This window comes from Mus musculus, chromosome 12 (genome assembly GCF_000001635.26).
Source record: "Mus musculus strain C57BL/6J chromosome 12, GRCm38.p6 C57BL/6J".
Lineage (NCBI taxonomy): Eukaryota > Metazoa > Chordata > Mammalia > Rodentia > Muridae > Mus > Mus musculus.
This window is the reverse complement of record NC_000078.6, coordinates 111439578-111456367: the sequence shown is the minus strand read 5'-3', so window position 1 is coordinate 111456367 and position 16790 is coordinate 111439578. Positions and strand designations below refer to the sequence as shown.

Here is a 16790-nt window from a genome sequence, read left to right as displayed (position 1 = left end):
AGTCTGGGGTTCCAGCCAACCTTCTTCTCTTCAGGCCAGACCCCTCTGGCTAGAGTTGTGCGATTGATCTCTCAACTGGCACCCTGCTGTGCTAGCTCTCCTTAACTATTCTTTTACTTGGTGTTTGTGTGGGCCTTGGAAAACAGTGGGCATTGAGGAGATTAGCCCTTCCGTGTGGGCCCTGGTGGACGGATGTACAGCAGTGAGATCATACAGGGTGACCTCTCCCCCAGCTCAGCATTCGGGAGCCGGCAGGCTTGATGTACAGAACCTCTGCCCCCAGGCCTGATGACTCATTTCCCTTTTCTGGGGGCAAATTCTGTTTCTCATGGGATTTTCCTGGAGAAATGACTGGTGAAGAAGGCGAGGCACCTAGGCTAGTGACCGGAGCTGAGCCTCATGGTCCTCACGGTCCCAGAGAACCAGGAGCCACTGGAGACACCCCAGCACTGCCGTCCTCTATGTGTGCACCCTGGCACTTGGGGGCTCAGTGTGGTGTGTGGCCATCTGACCCAGAAGCTTAGTTTCCTCTTGCTCTTCAGCCAAGATCCCTCCTCTCACGCTAATGGGAGGTCCCAGGTATGGTAAGAATGTCTGACTCCAGTTCCCTGCACTCTGTGAGGGAGCCTGAGACCGGCACAAGTCTGCAGCTGGTCTCAGCGGCGTGGCACCGAGGGATCCTGCCCCAGCTGTCCTTTTGCTCTCTAGCCAGCCCGTCTTCCCTCTTCATGATAGGATTCACCCCATCCCCATCCCATGGAGTTCTCCAGCAGGACACACAGACACAGAGACAGGCACACACGCACACACACACAGACACACACACAAATAAGCACCACATGTCCCTCACTGGGACACTGGGAGGGGTGCGCTAATTCCTCACCACACCCCTGAATTCTTGAACTCTGTGGAATGGGTTTGTCATGTTCCTTTATTCCCTAGAGACTCTGCTCTGCCTCAAATCCTAGGTCCAGACCAGGATGCAGAGGAAGAGGCCGTCATGCCCTTCCCACTGCACGTAAACCAGGAACTTCTTGTTCACCGAGTCCAAACACGGAGTTAACATGATGACCTCCCATATCTCACCTTCCCACCAGCTCTGCCCCACAGCCTCAGGATGACCAGTTGCCAACTTCTAGGCAAAGAGACATGCAGGGGCGAAGGAAGCCGTCTATATCTGGAAGGGGGCAAACGTACTATAGGCTGGACCCTAGGAGCTGAGAAGCCAGAACTGTGAAGTGAACCAGAACTAGAGAGAGGGTTTGCAGACACAGGAGGTAGAAGAAGCTGCTAGAAACAGCTCGGCCCCTCCCCCAACTTTGCAATTCCCCAAATAAACCACTCCACAGTCACTTTTGAAATCTGTTTTATATCAAGCTATATAAAAAAGAAATCTCTGGATTCTGTCCTGAGTACACACATACAAAACCAACACTATAAAAATAATATTAACAATATTAATGTCATCAACAAGCGGTCGTCTACAAGAATACAAAGGCTGTGTGTGCTGCTCACCCTGGCCAGCTCCAGCAAGTACCTGGGGGAGGGGACAGAGGAGAAGCTTCAAATCCCAGCCTCGAATCATGACAAGTCAAGGCTGGGCCAGTGCCGAGAAGAGCTCTCATGGCTAGAGAGGAGCAGGATCTGTGGAGTAGCAGGTGCCTTGATGGCAAACTGCCTTGCTGTTTTCCAGTGTAGCCCCCGTGGGACCCACTGGTCCCCAGAGCCAATGACTATTGGGTGACAGGAGTTAGTTAATGGGGTGGCTGCTGAGTCTCTGGGCAGATTCACTGCAGTCACGGGGATCCTAAGTCACAGTGGGATCCGAACCAGTGGAGACTGTGGTGGTGTGAGGAGCATATGTAGCTGTCCCTGGCTCTGAAGGTACAAGGTCCTCAGACAAAAGATGGGGGTAACCTCTAAAGACTGGGGAAGACCAGGAAACAATTCTCCCTGGGGCTTCCAGAGGCAGTGGGCCCTGACCACATTTAGACTTCAGTCTGATAATAGACTTGTGATTTGCAGAACTGAAGGAAAAGTGGTAGTTCAAGCCCACTTGCCGTGGAAGTTTGGCACAGCACCAACAGGAAGCCAGTAAAGCACTTGCCAGACCCCTGCACTCCCACCAGACTCCAGACGGTGGCCTCTGGCTTATTCCTAAATGCAAGAAGATTTGATCTGAGAGAACCCGGGAGGTCCCTGCTCTGCGAAGGCTTCCAGGGTCACTTCCCAAACACATCCATACACACACAGAGGGGCAGGGCAGCCCATGGGGAGTGAATAAGAGGGTCCTGCTAGCTGAGTGGTACCAGGGGACACTTTGCAGGGTCTAGCTCTGTCATGGGCACTTCACAGGCCTGCTTCCAGGCCCCGGGTCAGATACTAGTTCTTCTTTCTTCCCTTGTTTTTAGTTCTATCTCATGACATCCCTGGGCTGAAGGAAATGGTATAAATGAGGCTTCACCCCTGATCCTAGGGAGCTGGACAGGGCAACTCAGACCGTTAAAAGGCAGACTACAGTGTAGGTAGACAAAGGTCACTCTACCCAAGATGAATAATCATTTACAAGAAATCTCTTGCATGCTCAGATGTCAGCTCCCTTCAGTGAGGTCTGGACCCCACTGGATCCATCATCTGTGCGATCTTGGCTGTCAGATCTTGTTCCAGAGCCAGGGCTGGGCAGAAGCAACAGCAGAATGTGGGAGCCTGATGATGGGTCATGGAGCTGGAGCCACTGAGCATCCCCAACTGGTGTGGTGCCTGGTGTTCCCTGGGCCTCATTAGCATATCAGACCTTCAGAAAAGCTAAGTAACCTTTATAAGGGAGAACAGGGGCCTGGGAGGCTCCTGCACTCCCGTGTTGATGTCCAGTATGTTCCGGATGCTCCTGACTTCACTGCTTGGTAGATTGCCCTTGATGGCCAGGATGGCGTTCAGGTGGCCTTTGCTGGCAAGGAGAGAGTACACCCTGTCAGCCCCACGGTCACAAACACTCCTGCTCACAAACACTCCTCCTCCTCGATGGCTGTCCTGACTCCAGACACGGCCACAGAACCTGCAGCCAGCTGCTCTGCCCAGTAGGTAGCCTTGCCTTCTCTGGGTCTTCTTAAGTTCAGCTAAATGTCATGTCTCTAAGTGGCTTTGCACTCTCTGGTCAGCAGCCCCTGTAATTCACTAGAACTTGGAATTTTCTCTTTCTGTCCAATCGTCTCATCATGCTTAGCCCTCAGCAGGCTGTCAGCTACAGGAAGAGGACTGGGACCTTGCTTGCCCAGTACCTCACTGCATCCTGCAGCATAGAGCAGCAGCGGGTCCAGTACTCAGAATACTAATCAAGGGCTGTCGGTGGGATCAAAGGAGAGGGATAAGTGAACAGGTGGGTAGATGAGAGAGTGCAAGGATGGATGGGTAACTGTATGGAAGGGTGCAAGGATGGACAGATGGACGGATAGATGGACAGATGGATGAATGGATGGGTAACTGCATGAAAGGATGGATGGATGGATGGATGGATGGACAGATGGATGAACAAATGGATGGACAGATGGACAGATGGATGAATGGATGGGTAACTGCATGGAAGGATGGATGGATGAATGGATGGATGGATAGATAGATAGATAGATAGATAGATAGATAGATAGATAGATGGACAGATGGATGAACAGATGGATGGACAGATGGACAGATGGATGAATGAATGGGTAACTGCATGGAAGGATGGATGGACAGATGGATGGATGGATGGATGGATGGATGGATGGATGGATGAACAAATGTATGGGTAACTGCATGAAAGGATGGATGGATGGATGGATGATAGGGTGGATGGATGGATGGACAGATGGATGAACAAATGGATGAGTAACTGCATGAAAGGATGGATGATGGACAAATAGGTTGATGTGCAGATGGACAGATGGATGAGTAATTTCATGGAAGGGCAGATGGATGGATGATGGATGGATGGATGGACAGATGGATGGATGGATGGACAGATGAATGGATGGGTGGGTAGGTAGACAGATGAATGGATAGATGGATGTGCAGATGGACAAATGGATGGATGGATGGACAGATGGATGGATGAATAGGTTGGGAGTAAGTGAGCAGAAGATGGATAGGTAACTGGAAGGATGGACAGAACAACAGAAGAGCAGATAGATGGGTAAGCAGAGGACAGATAGACATCTATACAGGGAAGTGGGTAGACAGGTAGACAGATATGTGGATGATAGGAGAGTGGGTAAGCACATAGACTAGTGGATGGACCAGTAGATAGGTGGATGGGGGCTTGTTCATGTGTGTAGGTCAATATATGCAGACAGATGAGTGAACAGGTGGAGTGGGTCAGTCACAGGTGGGCTAGGCTAAGCTAGGTCAACCCGCGTCAAGGCTAATTCAAACTGTCATATCAGAGGACCTGGCCTAGGAAGGAATACCATCCATGGTTTGCCAGGTCCTCAGACAGGACCTTAACAGGAACATGAGGGTGTAAGACCCAGTCGCCTCCAGGCTGAGTGATAAATCCTGGACTCACTTTTCTCGTTGTACAGTGCTATCACACAAGGCTCAGCACGTGAGTGGGGGAACATGCTACCTGCCCTTGTCACGACAAGTTATACTAACTTGGTCACGTTCCCTCAGCTCCCTAAGCCTCAGCTGCAAACGATGAGCAGTGCCAGCCTTCATGGGCTCTGAGAGTGCTGAATGCTTGAGCTCCTAGCACAGTGTCTGGCATGAAGTCAGCACCTGGTGTAGGTCAGATATCATAACCCCACCTCAACTGCGGAGCCTTAACAGTTGAGGGGGTCATGAGGAGACTCTAGTCCCAGCATGCTCAGGGTCATGGTGGGGACCTGGCAAACCATTTCCTCGGAGCTTCTAGTGCTTACCTGAAGTCAGGGTACCAAGTGGCGTATGTGGCCACCTCGATCTTAATGGCACTGGAATCTTGCAGGCGAATGATCTCAGCAATCATAGGGAGGGCGCGGTGCAGCCAGGTTGCAGTGGAGCCCTGAAGGAAGAGGGCTGTTTGAAGGATGATGTCCCTTTTCCCAAGGGACACTAGGAGACACTTAGAGCAGTAGATACCCAGACTTGAAGAGTCCCTGTGGGGTTGTTCAGGGCTCTCGGGGCGGGGCGTGGGGGCGGGTGGGTGGTGCTCACATTCTCAGTGCAGAACCCCTGAATGGCATCCGCGTTGGCCAGGATGTGCCTTGCCAGCTGCTGCTGCTGCTCGGCCGTCTTGAGGACCAGGCGCCGTTTGCAGAGCCTGATGATGTATTCTTTCACTAGGTGCAGGTGCACAGTCTCCATGAGCTCCTGGGCAAGCAGATGACAGAGGGAGTGAGCCACCGGCTGACACTTACCCCTAGGAGATGGCCATCTCCTCCCCGGAACCGAAGCTTCCAAGGCAGAAACCCAGCCAGTCCATAGAGGCAAAAGTGTGAGCACGGGTGTCTGCATGTCTGCGCACATGTGTGAACACATGTGGGTGTGGGGTGTAAACACTGCTAATCAGCGTGGGTGTCCAGACTTCTCCAATCCCCCAGTCCTCACCTCCCGGAAACAGTCCTGCAGCTCTGAGAATTCAGGCAGGCTGCTGCTCACAGTAGTGATGATTTCCTCCAGGGTCTCAACTGGATTTGCCCAACGGGTCTGTGTGAACTTCTTAAACAGCGGCTGGGACAGGCGAGAGGCAGGATGTCTGGTCACACCCAGAAAGGAAGGGCGGCTAAGCGCAGACACCCTCACATAGACACTCATGACCAGCAGGGTCCCAAGGGCTTTCCAGGAGCTGGCTGGCTCTCAGGTCCCTGCTCTCAGATCGGAAGCAGAGGCAGTCTGAGTGTACCCTTCTTCCAAGGTCACCCAGCTGTGGCCCAGGAGAGCCAAAATGAGCCTGTCTGCAGCCCTGAGGGCTTTTCCACTGCCTCCTTCTTAAATAAATAAATTCCTGCATAAACAAGGCCTTGTGCTTGGCTGGGCTGCACCCTGTGCCAGGGCATCCAGGGTCACCCTATGTGTGAACTTTCCTTACCCACTGGCTGCCCTTTGCACCTCCACTCCTGAGGCTGAGCAGGGACGCTCTCCTGTGTTTTCTGAGTACCTCCCCAATCCCACCCTCAAGATGGAATCTGGCTATCAAAGGTCCTGAGCTCCAGGAACTAGGAGCCAGGAATGGGGTGGAAGGGGCTCGGTCTTCCCCAGATGCTCCCAGCCCTGGGACCCTCCCAGGCCAAGGCAAAGTGAGGATGTCAGGTGGGTCAGCCAGAGAGCACTTCAGGGGGGCATCACTTGTATATCCCCAGGAACAGCGCATCTCCCTAGCTGAGCCTCTCACAGGTCTGAGGCACAGTGGTGTGTGTGTGTGTGTGTGTGTGTGTGTGTGTAGCTTCTACCACACCCCCTTCCCTGCCTCCCCTCCTGTGCCAGACTTTAAGAGGAAGGCAGGGGAGAATGGGGCTCCTGATACCTTCAGGTCCAAAAATAGGCTCTGGAGCAGGGTGTCGAAGCCATGGGCCTTGAGGTCTTTCAAAGGCTCCAGCAGGCGGTTCAGAGAATCATGAGATATCTGCCATTTCTGCTCCACGGAAGTCCTGGAGAGTGAGAGGAGGAGGTCGTGACAGCCTGCTCAGCCTGCGGTGTCCTGCACCGGTCCTTGGACTAGGCATCCTACATTAGGTCTTTGCTCTCTGGAGGCTCAGCAAGTTTCCTGTTCCCTTCGGGATCCAGTCTGAGTCTTCCCCTGGATGCCCCAGGCACATCCCCTCCTGCCCTTGGCAAATCTCCAGCTGTCCACCCTCAGCTTGTGTTCTGCTTCACGGTTTTATCATAAGGCTAAACTAATAAATAAGTCAATTGCATCCTGGTGACTCCTTCAGCACCCCACCCCTTTGCTGTGGCTGCTCCAGGCCCAGTCATTTCCTCACAGCCTCGTGACCCTTAACTCCCCCCCCCCCCCCCCCGCCCCGAGTTGCTCCACTTCCCATCTGTCCTGTCTTTCCATCAGGCAAATCTGCCCAGCACTCTCACCAGAAGAACAGGCAGTTGTTGATGTTGGCCATGATGTTGACTCTGTAATTCCTCAGGAGTTTGCTCTTCTCTAGAAACTCATCAAAGGCGCGCTGGTAGCTGACAAAACCAGAAGGGGCACCTTCAGCTGCAGTCCAAGCACCGAGACCGAGACCGTGCAAGCCACTCCCTTGGTCTGCGGGTTGCTGGGAAGGGGCCATAAGCTCCCAATGATCATATTACAAGTTGCAAAACCTGAGGAGCCAGGGTCCCACTAGGGTGCGTGAGAAAGTACTGCCGGGGTCTGCATTCCTTTCCCAGGTCCCTCCTCTTCCCCAGTCCCTCTCTACAGCTGGGAGGCCAAAGGGTGTCCTTGTAGGCCAATGGCGCTCTCAGAAGTGGGGAGGAAACCAAGTGAGTTCTGAGGGTGTCATGGGAAGGGATGGCAGGAGCCTCCATTCCTCATGGTGGCATCTCTTCTTTGAAGCTACAAACTGCTCTGCCAGGGGGCTTTGCTGACGAAGGAGGTCAGGAGGTGCCAGCTCCCTGTGGAGTCCACCCTACTGGAAGCTGCAGTTCCCTGGATTCGGACAGGGGCAGAGGACGCTGCGCTGTACTTGACGAAGGAAGGGAAGGACGGACTTAGCTTGGATTCCCCACCCTAAGTGCAAGGAGGGCCAGGGGCTCCTCAGGTGCTGTAGACACACCCACCTCCTCAGTAGTGCAGCCAGCTCCACCAGCAGCAACTGCTTTATCTGCATCCCCACGTCCGAAGTGATGTTCTCAGCCTTAGTCTGGCCTTGTGAAATGATCTGCAGGGAGCAGTGGGTGAGCATAGCATAACACCCCGCTCTGGGCTGGGCCTGGGCCGAGCATGGGAGGATGCGGGATCACAGGACCGAAGCTCTGAGGTCCTCCCATCCCCATCAAAGCTGTGGCTGTCCCTGTGCACCATGGGACTGAGGGGGACATTAGTGGTACCTGGAGAATGTCGATGGCCAGCTCACTGTGACAGTGGCCATCCAGGCTCTGGGGAGCCACATCCTGGGTCCAGCGCTGAGACTCCAGCTCTAAAGCTCGGGCCATGAGCTGCTTCACGCTGGTCTAGGGGAAAAGACACCGGTCACAGTAGCACTAAGCCTGTCTGCCAAGTTCATTCAGAAATGTGACAGGGAGCCCAGTGTCCTGTTTCTTCTCTTTCCTCCTCTCACCACCTGGCCCTCCCCGGCCCCACCCCTAACATTTGGACTCACCACCTCATTGGACAAGAACATGGCCTCCAGCAATCTGATCTGCTTTGGGGGCAGGAGGCTCCCAAGCCCGACACCTTGAAGCTCCTGTGCCAACTTCGGGCTGTTGAGAATATCACTGCGGGCAGAGGGACACCGGCGTGAGAACACAGCCCAGCAGTGGCCGGCCCTGTAGCTTAGCTCAGCCACCTCTCAGCTTCTGATCCTCCCCATCCCCCACCTCCACCCGACCCCGCGCCAGGGTGGGTTCTTCATGTAAGACCACACTCAGTTTAGTTCAAGATGAAGTCATCCTGCATCTTCTTACCCCCCTCCCCATCCACCCCTGCTTTAAACTAGTTTCCCAGACTTCTCGGGGGTTGCCCCGCACCCCCCCACCAGCCCTCTACCCTACCCCACCCCGTTCTCCCTTGCCCAGCTCACTGACGGAGCTCCCTCCTTCCCTCTGCTTCTGACCAGGCCACAAACAATGCCTTCACCCCAGAGCCAGCTTTCAAATCTGATCTTTCTGTCTACCGGGCCTCCCCTTTCACACGGATACAGCACAGCTTCTGACCCCACTGGCCCTTGCCAGCCTGTCCTTCCGCTCTTACCAGGTCAGCCTCTGCTGCTGAACAAGAAGGGCTGCCCTGGAGCAGCTCCATGGCGCTTTCTTGGTGCCTCAAAGTGGCCCAGAGTTCCCAGGGGACCTGCCCAGCCCTGGCACTTCCTAAAGGCCCTTTGTTTGCCGAGAACCTTAAGAAGGACCCTCTCTGTGCCCTTCAGCCATTGGTTGCATTGAGCCACACTTTGGTCCTCCCGGGCCTCAACATGCCTCCCTTGGACTCCATGTTCAGGCTAGCCTTAGCTTCCTGCTTTGCAGCTACACCCTAAGTCAGGAGACCCCAGAATATCACAGAAGCAGGAAGGTGATCAGGCAGGGGCATAAGTGCTTGGCACTTCCTGGTGAGTCAGGGCAAACCAGCAGGAGCTACAGCAGGGCCCAGCTATCTTTGGAAGTCCCTGCCTGTTTTCCCTGTGTCCTGCTGGCTCTTCATCTACCACCCCTGTTGTGTCCTTTCTCCACAACCCCCCCCCCCCCAGGAGGGTGGTTCAGCACCAAGCAATCTGTTCACACACTGCCCAGGCTGTCCACACCCGCCAGCCTTCCTCCTGCACACTTTACACTCAGGTCTGAGGAATCAGTAAGAATCCCGTCTCTAGTGCTGTGATATTCCCACAAGTCACTCTCCCCCAGGCGGTGTGGATGATAGGCACGCTCTGGGACCGTGGAGCCTGGGCCAATCAAAGGATGCTGGAGGCTTGGCCCAGCTGAGTGCCAACTGCTCCTTCCAAACAGCCTCCTTCCTACCTAAGGTGCTCAGGTCTCAATGGACTCCAGGGGTGACTCCATCTGAAGGGTTCCTTGAGGGGGATACCTAATGCTACTCCCTGGTTGCTACCTCTCTTGCTTGGGGCTGTTGAGACACACCAGCTCAGCTCAGCTGCCTGCACATCACTCCCCTTGCCTGGAATGCTGGCCTCCCCACTCCTCCTTCATTGAATGCTCTGTGCCTTCCCTGCCTGACTGTACACCCGTGAAAATGTGGACTGACTCAACACATAAAATACTGCCTGACTCCCCCAGACCAGGACTCTTCTCAAGCCCTGTGCTCTGGCCTCCCCTGTGTCTCCATGTCTCTGTCACAGCTCCTCCTACTCGATTTCATCCCTGTTCTGCTGGGGGGCGGGGTCCTAGAGAACGAATAACAGGGTCCATTTTCTGTTCATTCTTTTCTCCAACAGCAGAACGGGAAAGGTCCGGGAAATAGAAGCGCAAAGCCAACCTGCTGGGTACAGTTCCCAACTCTCTCCCTTCACCCCAGCACCGGTTGGCTTTCAGCTCAAGTGTCTGGCTCTGGTGTCTCAGCACCGCTCCCTGCAGAGGGGACATATCCCACCCACTCCCACTGGCATTGCTCACTTGGGGTAGAGGTTCTGCACCCAGAGCAGCAGCAAGTAGGTATCCCTTTCACACAACTCGAACTGCGCCAAGGCGCACAGGTGGCTGGCGAAGTGGTAGTGGTAGCTTTCGGCGTAGGTGCGCACGACGTTGAACTCGTCGGGGAACAGCGGCTTCAGCCTCTCCACCACCACCTCCAGGTCCTCCTTCATGGTGCGACCCATGTGCAGGAACCTGCTCTCCGCCTCCGAGCGGCCCTCGGGCGCTGTGGCCGGCTGCGCGTCCAGACGTTCCGCTGCCACCTCCGCCACGACGCCCCTCCACCGCTGCAGCCATCGCCGCGGGCGCGTGGCCTCCAGTGCCGCCGCCAAGGGTCCCCCGGACGCCCGCCGGTCCTCGAGCTCCTCCTGCGACACCACGGCTAGCGCCTGGCTCAGCCGCTCGGGCGCCGCCTCCAGCGGCCGCCGCAGTACCCCGAGCACCTGGTCGCAAAGCAGCACGTACAGAGCCTCCACCTTGCTCTGCCGCCACACCAGCTCCTCGTTGCTCATGCCACCCGCCGCTGCCGCAGCCTCGAGCTGCCTCTCCAACGCCAGCACCTGCCAGGCCACCTCCAGCCGCCCGTGCTCCAGGGCCTCCTTGAGCTCCTCCACTGAAACCCAGAAACCCGAGTCAGGCCGACACACACCCGCAGGGACAAGAGGAGGCTGTGGTCCAGGGACGAGGCCAATGTCCCATTCAGGACCGCAGCAGAGAACCCCCTCTCCCAGACTGGTGGCTCGCTTGGCTGTCCTGGCTTATGAGTCCCCCTACACTGCCCAAACCTGGACCAACCCCTTCCTTCCGTTCCAGCCCCAGCTGCGGCCACAGCCTACCTGTGGGCAGTGGACCATCTAACTCGGGCCTGGGCTTGGGCTGCACTTCCAGATCTGATAATCTGGGCTGGTCCTTTTTTTTCTTTTTCCCTTTGGTGAAGACACTGAACATGTTGGCCAGTCCTTTGGACTTCTTCTCCTTCTTCTTCGCAGACTCCTCCTCCCCATCGGGAGCCTCCGGGGATGGCATCAGGTCCTCAGAGGACGCCTCAGACATGGAGGTCTCTGATTCAGCCTCGGATGTAGAGCGTGGCTTTTGGGGGCTTACAGCGAAGTTCAGGGTCCCTGGCACAGACTGCTGGCCAGGAAACCCTTGGAAGAAAGTCACCATCTTCAGCATCACCCTGGCTCAGGCCTGCAGGTTGGAGATGGGAAATGAAGACACCAAAGGCCACAATGTATGGACCTAAATGCACAGCTGCTCACAGCCCAACAGTGTCCCCTCTGTTTTCTCCAGTAAAAACACCAGGACCCCTCAACTCCTGGTCCCCAACCCTCCCCACACCGTGCCCACCAGAACTGTATGTAGTACTCAAAGCTTGTCTCCCTAGGCAAGGAAGAGACTGGAGGCTCCAGAGCTTCCAGGTTGAGGGGCAGCCTCTGCACCTTCTCTGACTCCACCAGACTCTGGGGGCGGAGACAGGACAGGATGATACCCCTTGGGACAGCAAGAACAGGTCTAAGAGTTCACAGCCATGCAGTGGTCACAGAGTCTAGCACCTTTCCTCCTGAGACCAGCACCCCCTCCCTCTGCCCCCTTTCACGGGTCTTTATTTAGTTTTGGGATCACAGAAATCTACCACAAGCAAAGATACAGCTGTTGTCCTGGGACCACAAGAGGAACTGAGCCTGTCCCTTGTAGTACGCTGCTTTAGGATTAGGGGGTCAGACTTCAGACCCTGGGCAAACGACCCCAGGTAACCTTTTACTCGTGAGCAAAGCACAGGCCTTCCTGAAGTCACACAGCAGCTTGAGTGTGGAACCCACACTACCCGCTTTGCAGCCTACCCTGCTTGTTTCCAAATGGGGTGATGCAATTTCCCAAGGCCTTCTGTTTCCCCTCCCTTCCCGGGTGCCCATCCCATCCCATCTCTCCCCAGCAAGTATGTTATTTAGCTTAAAATAATCTTGTGGTCACTAGCTTGAGCTTGGAGGCCAGAGAACATCTCCCTCAAAGGACTGGCTTTTCTCAGGCCTCCACATCCCTGACTGTGTGTGTGGATTGTCAGAGCAAGGAAGACCACCCGAGGAAGCAGGGCTAGCCTGGAGGGAGGGAGCAGGCAGGAGGAGGGCCTTTCTGGTAAACGGTGTGACCCATTACCAGGAGGTGGCTTCCCTGCCCCATCCTTCAAGGATAAAAACCCCAAGCTGTAGCTTCATTTCTTCAAAATGACCTGGCGTGATCCAGGAACAGCTCCCGGTAAGGCAAGTGGGAAGACCCACCATCACGAAGGAGAACCCCGGAAACTGCGGAGGGGAGGTGCTTGCCCAAACACAACACACTTTAAGGGCCCTTTCCCACACCATCTCCGCCTCCACCAGCTCAACTGCCCAGGTTCGGGATAGATTCCTGAGGGGCTTATCTCATAACTGGGGCATGGGTAAAGCACCCTGATTGGACAGAAAGCCTGGGCTCCTCTACCCCAGCTCTTATCATCCTCACCAGGTGCCCTGAGCAGAGAGAGCCCTCTCTCTCGTTAACCTCATGAGGCCTGAGATAGGGCCAGGCAGTTTTTAAAGCCTGTGCCAACCTATCCCACTCGCATGGCAAACACCCATAAGGGCTGGCCTGGCTGATGGAGCTGCTGACCTGAATGTCTGGCCCCAGTTGCCCTTCAGTGTCAGAGGCTATTGGTATAAAAGGGAGGAGCATCTGCGGGCTCAGCTACACTTCTCACCAGGATTAGGGCTAAACAACATTCTTCCTCAGTATGTCTCGGTTTTCCCGTTTGTAAAATGAGAACGAGCCCTCCCCTCACTCCTTTCTCAGTGCTGCTCAGAGGATGTGGCAAAATCAGAAGCCTGGCACTGGGTGGGCCTTAGAAAGCAAGTTCCCCTGTATCCCTGACTGCAGAGGGGAAAGGCAGCAGGAGTAATGAGATGCTGTTTAAAGCATCACCAAGCCGGGCCCGCAGAGGCACGAAGGGGTCTCAGAGACACATGGGAGGGCTGCATCTGGTGGCTGGATGGTGTCACCTCCCTCAATTCTAGACACCACAGAGAACCTCACTGATCTTGCAACTAACTTACTGACTCTTGCCCCACAAGAGATCATCCGGACAGGGAGTCCCGCGGGTGCTGGGACCTTCCTTTTGTAAACCCGAGACTCCCTCACTTTTGTCCCAGTCCCTACAACACTTAAGAAACTTTCGCTGCGCGCGGGGATTCCGGACCCTGGTGTGAGGGGCTCAGAGTAACGCCTGTAAGTCCCTAGCAGTGCGTATGCTGGAGGTCAAGGGACCTCGAAATATCCCGCCCGCGTCCCCTTGGCCACTCAGGGCCATTCCCCCGGCGAATCCTGTCCGACACTCTGTGTCAGGACTGGAAGGGAAGCTACGTAGAGCGGCAGGGACAGAGGCACAGCGGCAGAGGTCACTTACTGTGTCCAGGACAGGACGCCTTAGTCCCGACCCTGGAGGGGCCCTCCTAAAATAGTCGCAGGCTCCGCCCAGACTCTGCCTGCTCCACCAACCGCAACCGCGGAAAATCCGCTGGCGGACGCCTCGGCCCGGCGAGTCCAGTGTTGGGGGCGGGGCCGGGCCGGTAGAGAGAGGGGCGGGGTCACTTTGCTGTTCCCAATAGCCTGGAAAGAGTGGTCTTGATGTGCGTGCACAGGGAGCCACGAGTTCCGCTTAGCGGAGAGCTGTTGTCGCACCACGGTCTCTGATTGGCTACCTAGCAGGGGCGCACGCACAAAGCCTCTGTCCCGCGTCACACAGTCAGCACCTACTTAGGTCTGGGGAGTGCCCTCTTCCATCTCAACGCCTCTGCCAAGTGTTGTTACCGCTCTGAGCACCCCTGTGTCCTTGAAAGTCTGGAAGGAAAGCTTCCCGGAGGAGGTGTCCTAAGGCAGCTGGGCACACGACTGGTAGTGGGACCTCTCAAAACCTCTCATCACCAAGCCTTGAGTGATGGGGCCCATCTTCATCATTATCCTGAGGTTACACAGAAATGACAGACAGCCCTCACCTGAGCCTCCTTCTCCAGGGCTCCCAGTGACAAGATTTTCCAGGATGGGGCTGGGGGTGATCCTCAGCACTCCCTTCTGCGGGCCTTTTCTCGGGGGTCTTTTCTCGGGGGTCTTCCCACCTTGGGGAAGGTGGGGTTGTAGGCTAGTGTAGAAAGGGGAATTTCTGCCCTCTGGAAGATGGGCTCACTCAGGAATTTCCCTGCTAGACACCAGCTTCTTTTTTGCCTCTACTTGGAGCTCGGCTCCTCCCCATCTTTTGTTTGGGCCCTCTCTTCTTTCCCTGCCTGTCTAAGCACAGAGCTTTGAGGAAAGAGGGAAGGGCAGCTGAGTGGGTGGGTTATGTTAAGGGGTTGTCCCTGGAAACCCAGAACTTCCTCTTCCTCCTGGGGAGCAGTGGCCAAGTGCCAGGTTTAAGAAGACTCTCCTCCATCCTATACCATGGTAGGTTGTAGGAGGCAAGAACAGAAGGCTGCCGGGCGGGAGTGGTGCACACATTCAATCTCAGCACTTGGGAGGCAGAGCAGACAGATCTCTGAGTTTGAGGCCATCCTGGTCTACAGAGCAAGTTCCAGGTAGCCAGGGCTACGCAATGAGAGCCTGTCTCAAAACTCAAACCGCACGCTTCCTCTTCTCCCTGAGGTCCTAATGGGTGATATTTCTATTGAGCCTCCAGGGTCCAAGCTGGGTGTTGCCTCTGCTCCACAAGGGAAGACAAAGACCCTAGGACTGTACCCACAATCCCATCCAAATATAGAAAGAGGATGAGAACCCAGGCCTTCTACTTCCAGCCTTCTACCTCCTAGCGGCCTCTCGACACATCGTATGACCTCCCCAGAGTATCCAGCCTCCGCTCTATTGATCCAGCTCCAGATTTCAAACAGATAAGGAAATGGTTGGGAAACTCCACAGGTAGGATTGAGGGACAGAGGAGTCAGGCTTTCAAGAACCCACATCTGTTCAGAGCCTATGGGCTCTGTGGGACAGATGTTGGACTTCCATTCTTGCCCCATGGTGCCCACAGCAGCTTGCTCAGAGCATAGTCAGTAGAAGCCAATGCCACCCATCTTGCATGTCAGAGTTTAGGATGAGGGTCAAAGGTCCTCTGTGAATTTCCCAACACAAAGGAAATTTGAAAACAGGGCTATTTGGATAGCTGAGGGCCAAAGATCGGTTGATTCTCGGGGTCAGCGATAGTTTAACTATTTTTCATAGTCCCCCCCACACCCCCGCCCCAATCCAGCCAAGAAATGGATCCCACAGGATAGAAACATTGGATCAGCTTACCTGGTAAACTGCTATCCCAGCCCCGACTCTGGCACCTGAGAGTTGGTGCAGCAGCCAGGAGTAGGCTGGCAAAGGTTCCTAGCCCAGCACAGAAGCTCTGCTGGCCAGCACCTGGACAAGAGCCTGAGTGCCAGGATGACAGGCATGCACCATCACAGGCTCTCTCTCTCTCTCTCTCTCTCTCTCTCTCTCTCTCTCTCTCTCTCTGTTTGGTTTTCAAGACAGGGTTTCTCTGTGTAGCCTTGGCTGTCCTGGAACTAACTCTGTAGACCAGGCTGGCCTCGAACTCAGAAATCCACCTGTCTCTGCCTCCCAAGTGCTGGGATTAAAGGCGTGCGCCACCACTGCCCGGCTACAGGCTCTCTTTTTATTTTTTAAATTATAATATATGCATAATAGTGAGTTACCGTTTTAACAGTTTTGGGCGTTCTAGCTAAGTGCACCAACACTGAGGTACAGCTGCAACCACCCCCATCCACAGAACTTTTTTTCCCCACATGGTGTATCTGCATGTGAGTGCAGGTGCTTGGTAGTCCACAAGAGGGCGTTGGATCCCCTGGAGCTGGAGTTACAGGCAGTTGTGAGGCTGCTCAATACGGGTTCTGGGAACTAAATTCGGGTGCTCTGCAAGTTCAGCCAGTGCTCTTAACGACTGAACCGCCTCTCCAGCTCCACACAACTTTTTCCCCTGTAAAACTAAACACACTGTTTGTCTCCATTACACAACCACTGCCCATTCCCTTGTATCCCTGCATTCCTGGTACCCCATTCCATGGCTATGTCTGTTCCATGGATCCAGTGAGTGGGTGGATACAGCCTTTGTGCCAGTGTGGTGATGCTTCGTAAAGGAAGAAAGACTAACTCTTGGTGTCATTTACCCAGGAGTGGACCTGATTTATCCAAAAGTGTTTGAGTCTCTTCCATTCTAAAAGTCTACTCTAGAATAAATCTAATCTAAATGAAATCTAATTTGAAAGTCCTAATCTAAAAAGGGAGCCCTGAATCCAGGTCTTTCTCCCTATACTGAACAGCTCAGCAAATGTAACAAAAACAAGCAGCCCTGTTTTGTGTCTCTTATAGGAGTCACAGAAGGGAGAGAAATCGTGTTTTTCCTGGCCCTACTGACTCACAATAGTTCACAAAGTCACATTCGGGTTTATCAAGCTATAATCACAAGTTGCTTGCAACACATTTCATGGTGGGAGGGTGGGCATTTGGGGGGTGGGGTAGGG

At 54.7% G+C, this 16790-nt stretch overlaps 1 protein-coding gene across 4 annotated transcripts; it reads right to left on the bottom strand.

The window, feature by feature from the left end:
• Nucleotides 1–1349: 1349 nt before the first annotated feature.
• Tnfaip2 (tumor necrosis factor, alpha-induced protein 2) lies at nucleotides 1350–13918 on the bottom strand. 4 transcript variants are annotated; one of them, XR_003950044.1, is made up of 12 exons: nucleotides 13685–13918; nucleotides 11085–11439; nucleotides 10231–10861; nucleotides 8271–8385; nucleotides 7999–8121; nucleotides 7729–7829; nucleotides 7039–7628; nucleotides 6479–6602; nucleotides 5563–5685; nucleotides 5170–5325; nucleotides 4896–5017; nucleotides 1350–2947 (listed from the first exon to the last, which is right to left on the bottom strand). XR_003950044.1 is itself a non-coding variant. In NM_009396.2 (12 exons), exons 2-12 carry the CDS (start codon nucleotides 11422–11424, stop codon nucleotides 2806–2808), a joined length of 2076 nt encoding a protein of 691 aa, NP_033422.2. In that variant the 5' UTR covers nucleotides 11425–11439; nucleotides 13685–13707; the 3' UTR covers nucleotides 1350–2805. The 4 variants fall into 4 exon arrangements, 2 of the variants coding, with proteins under 2 accessions (NP_033422.2, XP_006515856.1); XR_381521.4 differs by having other exon boundaries at nucleotides 5563–5710; nucleotides 7039–7137; nucleotides 13685–13915; NM_009396.2 differs by having other exon boundaries at nucleotides 7039–7137; nucleotides 13685–13707.
• Between the last annotated feature and the right edge of the window lie 2872 nt (nucleotides 13919–16790).